Consider the following 13,001-nt stretch of genomic DNA (forward strand, 5'->3'; position numbering starts at 1 on the left):
TGAGACCCCGAGAGGCCGTGGGATCGATGCCGCGAAGCGACACTCGGACGTGCTACGTTTACGTTTACATCGAGGGCGTTTAGCAGACGCTTTTATCTAAGGCGACTTACAATAAGTACATTTGTCAGAAGAAAGAGAAGCAACAATAGATCGCTGTGGGTACAGTAAGGATGTTCATAGAACCAAGTACCAAACACTAACTATCACTAGGTTAACCCATTCCCTGTACACAACAAAGATAGCTAGGATCAGATGCTACACGATGCTACAAGTGCTAGTAGGTGTGGTTCACCCACCTCCACCCCCATAACCCCGGGCCTCCATCTTGTCTCCAGGTGGGCACCGAGTTCACCACCATCCTGTACAACTTCATGTGCAACTCCAGCTGTGTGGGTGGGATGAACCGAAGACCCATCCTCATCATAGTCACCCTGGAGACCAGAGAGTAAGAGGAGCCACTGCAGCTTAGTCCCTCTATCGCTCTCTCTCTCGCTCCGTCTGTCTGTCTGTCTGTCTGTCTGTCTCTGTCTGTCTGTCTGTCTGTCCCTCTGTCTCTATTTCTCTCTCTCTCTCTCTCTCTCTCTCTCTCTCTCTCTCTCTCTCTTGCTCCATCCCATCCTCTTTCTCTCTCTCTGTCTCTCTCTCTCTCTCTCCATCCCATCCTCTCTCTCTCTCTCTCTCTCTCCATCCCATCCTCTCTCTCTCTCTCTGTCTCTCTCTCTCTCCATCCCATCCTCTCTCTCTCTCTCTGTCTCTCTCTCTCTCTCTCCATCCCATCCTCTCTCTCTCTCTCTCTGTCTCTCTCTCTCTCTTTCCATCCCATCCTCTCTCTCTCTCTCTGTCTCTCTCTCTCTCTCCATCCCATCCTCTCTCTCTCTCTGTCTCTCTCTCTCTCTCTTTCCATCCCATCCTCTCTCTCTCTCTTGCCCTCACTCTCCTTAATCTGTGTCCTATCGCTGCCACTTGATCACTCTCTAACCACAGTGTCTATCTCTCCCTCTCTCCCCCTCCTCCCCCCTGGTCTCCCCCTCTCCCCCCCTGGTCTCCCCCTCTCCCCCTGGTCTCCCCCTCTCCCCCTGGTCTCCTCCTGCCCCCCCCCCAGCGGTCAGGTGCTGGGCCGGCGGTGCTTCGAGGCGAGGATCTGCGCGTGTCCGGGCCGCGACCGCAAGGCGGACGAGGATAGCATCCGTAAGCAGCAGGTGACGGACGTCACAAAGAGCAGTGACGGTACGAAACGCCGTAAGTAGCGCTGGGGGCTTTGGTGGAGGGGCCGGGAACACGCTTTCCTCACTGCTCCGCTGCCGGCGGCGGCTAGCTCACACACAGGCGCGTAGCACTTCTTAGCGCTTCTTAGTGCTCTTAACAGGCGCTACGAAGGCTAACAGACGCTTAGGACGACCCACGCAATAAGAAGGCTAACGCTCACATAGGCGCTTAGCGCGATAAGGCTAAGAAGCCACGGGCTGACATGCTGATTAGTTGTGCCCACGACGCTGCACACATGCTAACGCACACACGCTGACTAACACATGCTAGGCTAACAATGAATGCATGCCAACACTGCGCACGAGCCACAGACGCTAACCACGCACACACGCTAATGCATGCTTACAGACATGATGAGCCAAACAGCATTGCTCTACAGAGGTGGAAACTCCAGGTTCAGAAAGTAAAAGTCTCCACCAGGGTTTGTTAGTCAACGTTGTTAACTAATGCCAACTTGCTACTTAGCTAACGCTAATTAGCTCCAACCAATGATTTTCAAATCAGCTGAGGTCAATACACAGAGAGAGACAACAAGGGGACTTTTACTTTGTAAACCTGGACCCTTCCGCCACACCTTCCCGCTCCTTCCTCTCTATCTGCTTGGTGGCCATCTTGCTTCATGTTGCTGAGGCCAATGCGACGCCGTGCGTCCGTGACCTCTGACCTCCGTCCTCTGTACCTCAGCCTTCCGCCAGGTCTCCCATGGCCTCCAGATGTCGTCCATGAAGAAACGACGGTCCACAGACGAAGAGGTCTTCTGTTTGCCCGTGAGTCCCCTCCTCTCACTTCCTGTTGTCCTCCGCACTTCATGTCCATCCGGTCAATTCCTGACTTCCTCTTAATTCTTAAGAAGATCCTTACGTCTTTCTCCCTAAACTTCGTCTTCCTCCTCACTTCCAGTCTTCTTCCTCACTTCCTGTCCCTCACTTCCTGTCTTCCTCCTCACTTCATGTCCTCTTTGTCACTTCCTGTCCCTCACTTCCTGTCGTTCTCCTCACTTCCTGTCTCCCTCCTCACTTCCTACCTGTCCGTCTCGGATTGGGTGAATCCCAGCCAGTTTTCCCTGGGCGAGCGAGCTCCGGTCTGACTGCCCTGTCCCCCTCTCTCTCTCTCTCTCTCTCAGATCAAGGGCAGAGAGATCTACGAGATCCTGGTGAAGATCAAGGAGTCTCTGGAGCTCATGCAGTTCCTGCCCCAGCACACCATCGAATCGTACCGCCAGCAGCAGCAGAACCTCCTGCAGAAACAGTGAGTACCACTCCGGTACTACCAGAGTACTGAGTAGAACCACACACCACGTTCTACCAGAGTACTGAGTAGAACCACGTTCTACCAGAGTACTGAGAAGAACCACACCGGTACTACCACAGAGTAGAACCACGTTCTACCAGAGTACTGAGTAGAACCACACACCAGTACTTACACAGAGTAGTACCACGCAACCACGTTCTACTGCAGCACTGAGTAGAACCCCTCCGGTACTACCACACAGTAGAACCACACACCACGTTCTACCAGAGTGCTGAGCAGAACTACACCAGTACTACCACAGCGCTCGGCAGAACCACTCAGGTACTACCAGAGTACTGAGTAGAACCACACCAGCACTACCACAGTGCTAGCATAGTCCTCTGTATTACAAGTTCTTCCCTAGTACCTCAGTACCCCAGTTTCACTGCTGTACAGAACTCTACCCTTGTCGGCATGTTGTTGTCTAATTGAACCTTAACAAGTGTGCAGCCGCGCTAACAAGCTGGGATTCTGGTTCCTGTTGTCCTGCAGTTCCTTCTCCCCTGGTGGTGTTTGGAGTGTCTGTAGCGTGTGTGTGTGCCGTGTGCGTTGGAAGTGTGCGTTTTGAGCGTTTGTCGTTAGCGTGTGCCTACAGCCCTTTTGTTGCTAGCGTGTGTTCTTAGCATGCTTATTCGTCGGGTTGCTCCAGCGCCTCTCTGGCTTTGATCCACTGGCAGGCGGGACTGGCTCGGAGTTGTTGTGTTGTTCCTGCGACATGAGAAGCGAGGCGAGGCCGTGGTTCTGTGTGAGCGCAGGGAGAGGGAGCATGGCCCGGAGGCTCCTCACAGCTCCTCCCCTCTCCGGAGAGCCGCCAACACGCATGAATCGGTGACATGATGTTGCAGAGCTGCGCTTTGTTCCGCAGACGCTTCCATAGAGACAGGTTCACGCCTTTGGGTGTTCTGCCAGAATTTGCACAACAGCATAATTCGAGGGGGGGAAAAAAAAACAACCTTTTGGTTGAACCTCAGCCATTGGCTCAAGCGTGATTAAAATTGACTCACCTGGTTAGCGCGGGCCCGCCCGTGTTAGCGGCGCGGTGGGGAAAGGGCAGACGATGGGTTAATTATAGTCAAAGGCTCTAATCACTGCTTACGCTATCAGTTAAATTACGGCTGGTATGGCGCTACCCTGACGTTAAACCCGTACATAATGGAACTAGCCACGGGGTTCTTAACCAATGGAAGAATTAAAGGGGGGTGACCTTTTTATACCTTGTTATATAAACCCGCAGTTACCAAACACAAGCACTGGGGGGCGTGAAACCACAGCTTAGATTCCTCTGCAATTCTAAAGAGCTTCATTCTTTTTCCTTTCTGCTTTCTTCAACGTTTTTTTTCTCTCCATCTTTGTGTCTTTTTTTTTGCCTTGACTTAACTTCTAAATACTAAAACTAATACTCATACTTCTCTCCTCTAAGTATGGGAAGTCTATCTAGACATTACTGATCATTGGGAGTGATTCCTGCATTTCTGCACGACTGACTCGCATGCACTTGTGAAACAGGGACACCTGTTGGAGAGAGACAGAACTGCACGACAAGACTCCCCAATCATCATGATTATAACGAGTGCGCCATGACAACGGTGTGATTAAAGACTTTGCCTCTCTAACACAGAGTGACCACTCCTTTGTTTCCCTCTATCGCCGTGGTAACTAATCCCTGGGCGCGGCCTTACCCCTCCTCCTCCTGCTCCTCTCCTCAGCCTGCTGTCTGCCAGGCTGGGCAGCCAGCTCCTCCAGCCGGCAGGAGAACAGAGGAGGCGCTGCAGCTCCTCCTGAACCTCTCTCCCTACATTCCTCCTCCTCCTCCTCCTCCTCCTTCTGCTCCTCCAGTCTGCTCCTCTTCCTCGCCCCGCCTCCTGGACTCCTCGTCGCCGTTTCTCCTCCTCCAGGCTCCTCGGGGCTCACTGACCTCTTCTGGTCTGACACCTCCTCGTCTCTTCAGCTCCTCATCGCTTCTACTCTTCCTCCTCCTCCTCCTCCTCCCTTTCACCTCCTCTTCCTCTTGATCCTCTTACATCTCTCCTCCTCCCCCGCCAGTCTGATCTTCCTCTCATCGACACCTCCTCGTCTCTCCTCCTCCTCCTCCTCCTCACAGTGGTCACTTTGATCTGGGACTGGTTTTCAAAGTAAAAGTCCCCTCAGTGGACGCCATGCACTGACTGAGCCAGCGGAGAGAATAGGATAAAGAAAAGGCCACAACGTTTTATCAAGGCTTGACTGATTTTGCATGTTTAATTATCTGATTGTAATTGTTTTTGTTCCAACGAGCACATCTTGAAACCTTTATTCATTGTAGCAAACCGTGGCAAAATCTCCATTGTGCCATTCTGTTTAATTCCCTGGTGTCATCTTAACGCCATTGCATCCAGCACGTAGCATTTGTAGCGGATGTAGCATATGTAGCATATGTAGCAAACCGTTTACTCTGTGACAAGAAACCTTTGAAATGTCCTCCGCCTCTTTGGTGCTGGAGGTCTGGAACCAAGCTGAAGTTCGACTGTAGTTCTTCTTTATAGTCAAACCTGATTACTGCTTTTTAGTGTGATTCTAGTGTATTTCTATTGTAGTTTTACCGTAGCTCGTCCATATAGTTTCTACTTTAGTTCTACTGCAGTTTAATTGTAGTTCTGCTGTAGTTTTACTGTCGTTCTACTGTAGTTCATTGATAGTCTTTATTTAATTCTACTTCAAATCGAATTCTACTTTAGTTCTTCTGTATAGTTTAATTATGCTTCTACTGTAGTTCTACTTTAGTTTTACTGTTCTATTCTAGTTTTACTGTAGTATCACTCTAGTTCTATCATAGCTCTACTGTAGTTTTACTGTCGTTCTGCCGTAGTTTTACTGTGGTGCTATCTTAGTTTTACCGTGGTAATTCAGGGGAACACGTTTCACCGTTGCCTTGTGAGTGGAGCTGGACTCAGCTGGACTTAGTTTGCTGTTTTCCTTTTCAGGGTTGTTTGTTTGAAAGACTTTATTGAGACTTTATTATGCAGATTCTATCGAACGTTGCTCGATGCTGGTCATGGTTTATAAAGTCCCTGCGGGACATAAAGATGTTTTTGTAATTCTCTTGTTTGTGAGTTTTAGTTTCTGTCGGGTAAATATCTTTCAGAGACCTTCTGTTTGAAACAGAGGCATGTGTTAGCTTGTTTGCAGTATTGCACTATTGTCTGGTTATTAATAAATGTTCTCTTTTCTGCTTTACCGCTCTCAGTTTCCCTTTCCTGTCTGAAATGTACACTGAATTGAATATTCACAGCTTTTCATTTATATTTATGGACATAAAAAATCTTTAATGAATTTGAGACATATCAATATCTTCAAATAACTCAGATGTGGTACGCTACATTATTATGTTAAACTTTGATCCTATCCATTTAGTACAGGATTATTAATATTGCTGTTATTCTCTGGCCAACACCGCCAGACCTCCAGTTGTTCTCTAATCACTATAAGAGATTGGTTCTACCGATAGTATTGATCGACTGATCAGGTACGTCCAGGGGATGACGTGAGGGTCACATGGTACTCGTTTGAGTACCATCGTAGGCCACTGTTTATACGACGGTCATCCACAGGAAGTGACTAACAGGAAGTGACTAACAGGAAATGCGTCCCTCCAGGCCCTCCATGACGCCCCAGCAGTCGTACGGGTCCCAATCCCCCCCCCACGGGAAGGTGAACAAGCTGCCCTCCGTCAGCCAGCTGATCAACCCCCAGCAGCGCAACACCATCACCCCCTCCGGAATGGGCTCCGGCCTCACTGACAGTAAGTACTACACCACCTGTCTCTCTCTCCTACACCACCCGTCTCTCTCTCCTACACCACCCGTCTCTCTCTCCTACACCACCCGTCTCTCTCTCCTACACCACCCGTCTCTCTCTCTCCTGTAGTACCCGTCTCTCTCTCCTACATCACCCGTCTCTCTCTCTCTCCTGTAGTACCCGTCTCTCTCTCCTACACCACCCGTCTCTCTCTCTCCTGTAGTACCCGTCTCTCTCCTCCTACACCACCCGTCTCTCTCTCCTGTGCTACCTGTCTCTCTCTCCTCCACCACCTGTCTCTCTCTCCTGTGCTATCTGTCTCTCTCCTCCTATACCACCCGTCTCTCTCTCCTACACCACCCGTCTCTCTCTCTCTCTCTCTCTCCTGTAGTACCCGTCTCTCTCTCCTACACCACCCATCTCTCTCTCTCTCCTGTAGTACCCGTCTCTCTCCTCGTACACCACCCGTCTCTCTCTCCTGTGCTACCTGTCTCTCTCTCCTCCACCACCTGTCTCTCTCTCCTGTGCTATCTGTCTCTCTCCTCCTACACCACCCGTCTCTCTCTCCTACACCACCCGTCTCTCTCTCTCTCTCTCTCTCTCCTGTAGTACCCGTCTCTCCTCCTACACCACCCGTCTCTCTCCTACACCACCCGTCTCTCTCCTCCTACACCACCCGTCTCTCTCCTCCTACACCACCCGTCTCTCTCTCCTCCTACACCACCCGTCTCTCTCCTCCTACACCACCCGTCTCTCCTCCTACACCACCCGTCTCTCCTCCTACACCACCCGTCTCTCTCTCCTCCTACACCACCCGTCTCTCTCCTCCTACACCACCCGTCTCTCCTCCTACACCACCCGTCTCTCTCTCCTCCTACACCACCCGTCTCTCTCTCCTCCTACACCACCCGTCTCTCTCCTCCTACACCACCCGTCTCTCCTCCTACACCACCCGTCTCTCCTCCTACACCACCCGTCTCTCCTCCTACACCACCCGTCTCTCTCCTTCTACACCACCCGTCTCTCTCTCCTACACCACCCGTCCCTCTCTCCTGTGCTACCCGTCTCTCTCCTCCTCCACCACCTCGTCGAGGGACGGGGGGGGGTGCTATAAGGTGGGGGGCGGGGGACCCCCCGGAGGACAAGCTCCTCCTACTGCCCGCCCAGGACGGCCCACCACACTGCCAGGCCCCGCCCCCACCCCGTCTCCCTGCGCTCTTGTCGCAACCTTTGGACCGCCCCTAGCCACTGCTGTGCCCTGCGCCCCCCCCATCAGGCTCCCTGTGTCCCCACCCCCCCCCCCCGCCCCAACCTGCTCACATCCCATAATACCTAGACGGAGACACTGACGGGGGGGGCTGCTTGTGTTTCCATAGTGACGCCCATGATGGGCACCCACCTGCCCATGAGCGGGGACCTGAGCTCGCTCAGCCCCTCCCACGGCCTGCAGCCCCAGCTGCCCATGGTCCCGTCCTCCCACTGCACCCCCCCCCCACCGTACCCCATGGACAGCAGCATCGCCAGGTACCCGCGCTCTCAGGGCCCGCGAGGGGGCGGGGGGGTTACAGCGTCACGGACAGACGGATCGGGTGTGTCCTGTTCAAAGAGGAGCCCTCTCCCACTGGCTCGGCCGTGCTGGTGGCACTGTGCGCTCCGACATTATGACATGCATGTTGTGAGTGGTAGAGTGACCTCTAAATGTGTTGGTATAAGGACATAGTTGTGCCTGCCTGGTGTGTTTCAGCATGGAGCGAATGTGTGCGTACTATCTAAAGTGAACGTGGTTTATTTGTCACATGTGCCTGGGGTACTAACATCAGAAAATAGCACGGCCTGTTCTGTACCAAGACAGCTGATATCGGGACTTACCTGTCTCACTCTCTCTCCCTTTCTCCTCTCTCTCTCTCCTTCTCTCTCCTCCTCTCTCTCTCTCCCCTCTCTCTCTCTCCCCTCTCCTTCTCTCTCTCTCTCTCTCTCTCTCTCTCTCTCTCTCTCCAGCTTCCTCCTGCGTCTGGGCTGTTCAGGCTGCCTGGACTACTTCTCAGCTCAGGGCCTGACCAACATCTACCAGATTGAGAACTACAACATGGAGGTGAGCCTTAGCCTGCCGTGTGGGTGGGGGTGTCTCTGCGTGTGTGTGTGTGTGTGTGTGTGTGTGTATACAGTTGCACTGTATGTATGTATTTATATCAATATCATTTGTATGTAGTCAGATTGACTGACTTGGTTGGGGCACTGATAAATCGATTGGAAATATTGGTTGATTTATTGATAGATGGATTGAATGTATTTAGATTTTTCGCCTGATCAATAGATTGCCAACTGTCCGCTGGCACGTCTTTTAGCGTGTATTTATGAATCAATGATCGATAGATAAGAGGAATATTGATCGCCCGATCAACAGATCAATGACTGTGATCCTATGCGTTTGGGCAGATCAATCGATTGCTAACGGTGTCCACCCGTGTCTCCTTTAGGACGCACAGAGTGCATATTGATCAGCCGATCGGCAGATCAATCGATTGCTAACGGTGTCCACTCGTGTCTCCTTTAGGACGCACAGAGTGCATATTGATCAGCCGATCGGCAGATCAATCGATTGCTAACGGTGTCCACTCGTGTCTCCTTTAGGACGCACAGAGTGCATATTGATCAGCCGATCGGCAGATCAATCGATTGCTAACGGTGTCCACCCGTGTCTCCTCTAGGACGCACAGAGTGTATATTGATCGCCCGACCAATCGATTGCTAATGGTGTCCGTGGCGTGTCCCCCCAGGACCTCTCCAGGCTGAAGATCCCCCCAGACTACCAGCACCTCATCTGGAAGGGCATCATGGAACACCGGCAGAACATGGACTTCTCCCCGCCGCCCCACATCCTGCGGAGCGCCACCGGGGCGTCTACGGTCAGCCTGGGCTCCTCTGAGGCGCGCGGCGAGCGCGTCATCGACGCCGTGCGCTTCACGCTGCGCCAGACCATCTCCTTCCCGCCCCGCGACGAATGGTCCGACTTCTCCTTCGACCTCGACTCCCGCCGCAACAAGCAGCAACGCATCAAGGAGGAGGGGGAATGAGCGGACCATTTGTTTACATACGCCTGACCCTTGACCCCACCCCCCGCTGACACCCCTCCCGACACCCCCCCCCCCCCCCCCCCCAGTTCAACCCGCTGAAACATTTCAATTGAAATCTCCGGCGTTTTTTCGCCGTTGCGCCGCGGAGAGCCGGATACTTTGTTTTAAAAAGAGGTACAGATCAAAAGTGCACTTAAGGTCTTGAGTGTGGGGGCTCGGGGGGTCGTCTGGACAGGCGCGCCTTCGGGTCCCGCGTGCATTTGCTTAAGGGAGAGCACTTAGGGAATGCCGCAAAAAGGTTTTTTATATCGTATTTTTTGTTGTCGTCTTTGTTTTTTTATATACGTCAGATATGGTCATAATCCTTTCCAATGTAAAGCAGGACCGCGCGTGGATCCTGCGTGCGAGGGGCTTCTGGGTGGTGGGGTTTTGTAGTCTCTGTTAGAGCCTTCCCAGGGTAAAGGGTTCACCCTCCGGCCGCCCGGAGGTCGGACTGTAAACATTTCAAGAGTCTTCTTCTCACCAAAGTGTTATGATGACCTGGTCCCCAGTGCTCCTCCTGGAGCTCACGCCTCTGCTGTTAGCCTAGCGCCCGCTTCTGTTTGTTTCTGTCACGGCTACGTGCTAAGAGCGACGTGCTACGTGTGTGTGTGGGATTCCCAAGTATTCTGGTTCAGGATCCAACCTTCCTCCTATATCCTTCTTGTCAGTGTTGCAGGTGTACTGAACTGATGTCTGTGTTTCCATCGATCAAAAGGTGCCTGGCGTCGTTCGCGGTTAAGCACGTTTTTGAGGACCGCATAGTTTTGGTAAAGGTTTATGTTTGATAGTTAGCCAAAACATTTGATATCATGTATATACATTTGTATAGCTATTTTCTTGAACAAACCTAAAGAAAATACTTGATAAGCCCAATGCCATATGGATGTGAATATAGCGGTACCATCGGAACTAATGTTTGTATTAATCGACAGTTATGCATATGTACCCTTTACCAGCATGATGTGCCAAGTAGCATTGTTAAAGCCGTAGAAAGCATCTGCCATTTCATATTTTTGTACAATATATTGTAAATATGTTGCAAGTGGGCTTTTGTGATATAAATCCAAAATAAATATACATACTAAATGCAGTTCATGTTTATGAATATTGTTTCATTGTTTTCATTCATCTAGAATTCACTTTTCACAATATCTTTGGTCGTCGTCAAATAAAACGTAACGGGTAACACTCATTTTTTATCGGCCGTCAGCAAAAAAAACATAAGGGGTAACACTGTCGCTAACACTGTCGCTTTATTATCACCCTATAATATACCACGGCACCACCAGGACACAGTAATTAATAACCTCGGAAGTTATACTTAATAACACTGTCGCTTCTTATCGGTCATCGTTGACTAAAACGTAAGGGGTAACACTGTCGTTTTTTATCGGTCGTTGTCAAATAAAACATAAGGGGTAACACTGTCGTTTTTTATCGGTCGTCGTCGGACAAAACATAAGGGTTAACACTGTCGCTTTTTATCGCACGACATGAAAAAAGACATAAGGGGTAACACTGTTGCTTTTTATCGCACGACATGAAAAAAGACATAAGGGGTAACACTGTCGCTTTTTATCGGTCGTTGTCAAATATATAACATTAGGGGTAACACTTGCTTTTTTTCGGTCGTCGTCAGACAAAACATAAGGGGTAACACTGTCGCTTTTTATCGCACGACATGAAAAAAGACATAAGGGGTAACACTGTCGTTTTTTATCGGTCGTTGTCAAATAAAACATAAGGGGTAACACTGTCGTTTTTTTATCGGTCGTTGGCAAATAAAACATAAGGGGTAACACTGTCGTTTTTTATTGGTCGTTGTCAAATAAAACATAATGGGTAACACTGTTGCTTTTTATCGCACAACATGAAAAAAGACATAAGGGGTAACACTGTCGTTTTTTATTGCTTGTCATGAAAAAAGACATAAGGGGTAACACTGTCGTTTTTTTATCGGTCGTTGTCAAATTAAACATAAGGGGTAACACTGTCGTTTTTTATCGGTCGTTGTCAAATAAAACATAAGGGGTAACACTGTCGCTTTTTATCGGTCGTTGTCAAATAAAACATAAGGGGTAACACTGTCGCTTTTTATCGGTCGTTGTCAAATAAAACATAAGGGGTAACACTGTCGCTTTTTATCGGTCGTTGTCAAAAAAAACATAAGGGGTAACACTGTCGCTTTTTATCGGTCGTTGTCAAATAAAACATAAGGGGTAACACTGTCGTTTTTTATCGGTCGTTGTTAAATAAAACATAAGGGGTAACACTGTCATTTTTTATTGCTTGTCATGAAAAAAGACATAAGGGGTAACACTGTCGTTTTTTATCGGTCGTCGTCGGACAAAACACAAAGGGTAACACTGTCGCTTTTTATCACACGACATGAAAAAAGACATAAGGGGTAACACTGTTGCTTTTTATCGCACGACATGAAAAAGGACATAAGGGGTAACACTGTCGCTTTTTATCGGTCGTTGTCAAATATAACATTAGGGGTAACACTTGCTTTTTATCGGTCGTCGTCGGACAAAATATAAGGGGTAACACTGTCGCTTTTTATCGGTCGTTGTCAAATATAACATTAGGGGTAACACTGTCGCTTTTTATCGGTCGTCGTCGGACAAAACATAAGGGTTAACACTGTCGCTTTTTATCGCACGACATGAAAAAAGACATAAGGGGTAACACTGTCGTTTTTTATCGGTCGTTGTTAAATAAAACATAAGGGGTAACACTGACGTTTTTTTATTGGTCGTTGGCAAATAAAACATAAGGGGTAACACTGTCGTTTTTTATCGGTCGTTGTCAAATAAAACATAATGGGTAACACTGTTGCTTTTTATCGCACGACATGAAAAAAGACATAAGGGGTAACACTGTCGCTTTTTATCGGTCGTTGTTAAATAAAACATAAGGGGTAACAGTGTCGTTTTTTTATCGGTCGTTGTCAAATAAAACATAAGGGGCAACACTGTTGTTTTTTATCGGTCGTTGTCAAATAAAACAAGGGGTAACGCTGTCGTTTTTTATCGGTCGTTGTTAAATAAAACATAATGGGTAACACTGTTGCTTTTTATCGCACGACATGAAAAAAGACATAAGGGGTAACGCTGTCGTTTTTTATTGCTTGTCATAAAAAAAAAGACATAAGGGGTAACACTGTCGTTTTTTATCGGTCGTTGTCAGACAAAACATAAGGGGTAACACTGTCGCTTTTTATCGCACGACATGAAAAAAGACATAAGGGGTAACACTGTTGCTTTTTATCGCACGACATGAAAAAAGACATAAGGGGTAACACTGTCGCTTTTTATCGGTCGTTGTCAAATATAACATTAGGGGTAACACTTGCTTTTTATCGGTCGTCGTCGGACAAAATATAAGGGGTAACACTGTCGCTTTTTATCGGTCGTTAGCAAATAAAACACAAGGGGTAACACTGTCGCTTTTTATCGGTCGTCGTCGGACAAAACATAAGGGGTAACACTGTCGCTTTTTATCGGTCGTTGTCAAATAAAACACAAGGGTTAAAACTGTCGCTTTTTATCG

At 49.1% G+C, this 13,001-nt stretch overlaps 1 protein-coding gene across 8 annotated transcripts in view; it reads left to right on the top strand.

Moving 5' to 3' along the window:
* tp63 (tumor protein p63) overlaps window positions 1-10,536 on the top strand; it is a 29,539-nt gene extending 19,003 nt beyond the window's left edge. The window contains exons 5-12 of one of the 8 annotated variants that reach the window (XM_079740237.1): window positions 336-445; window positions 1,103-1,239; window positions 1,951-2,033; window positions 2,390-2,514; window positions 6,189-6,334; window positions 7,707-7,854; window positions 8,329-8,422; window positions 9,108-10,536. In XM_079740237.1, coding sequence (XP_079596363.1) covers window positions 336-445; window positions 1,103-1,239; window positions 1,951-2,033; window positions 2,390-2,514; window positions 6,189-6,334; window positions 7,707-7,854; window positions 8,329-8,422; window positions 9,108-9,404 — 1,140 coding nt within the window. In that variant the 3' untranslated portion in view covers window positions 9,405-10,536. Of the gene's footprint in view, window positions 1-335; window positions 446-1,102; window positions 1,240-1,950; window positions 2,034-2,389; window positions 2,515-6,188; window positions 6,335-7,706; window positions 7,855-8,328; window positions 8,423-9,038 lie in introns of all 8 variants that reach the window. The other 7 variants (XM_079740239.1, XM_079740240.1, XM_079740238.1 and 4 more) reach the window with 7 other exon arrangements.
* The last annotated feature ends 2,465 nt before the right edge of the window (window positions 10,537-13,001 follow it).

This window comes from Pollachius pollachius (genome assembly GCF_949987615.1).
Source record: "Pollachius pollachius genome assembly, chromosome: 7".
Taxonomy (NCBI): domain Eukaryota; kingdom Metazoa; phylum Chordata; class Actinopteri; order Gadiformes; family Gadidae; genus Pollachius; species Pollachius pollachius.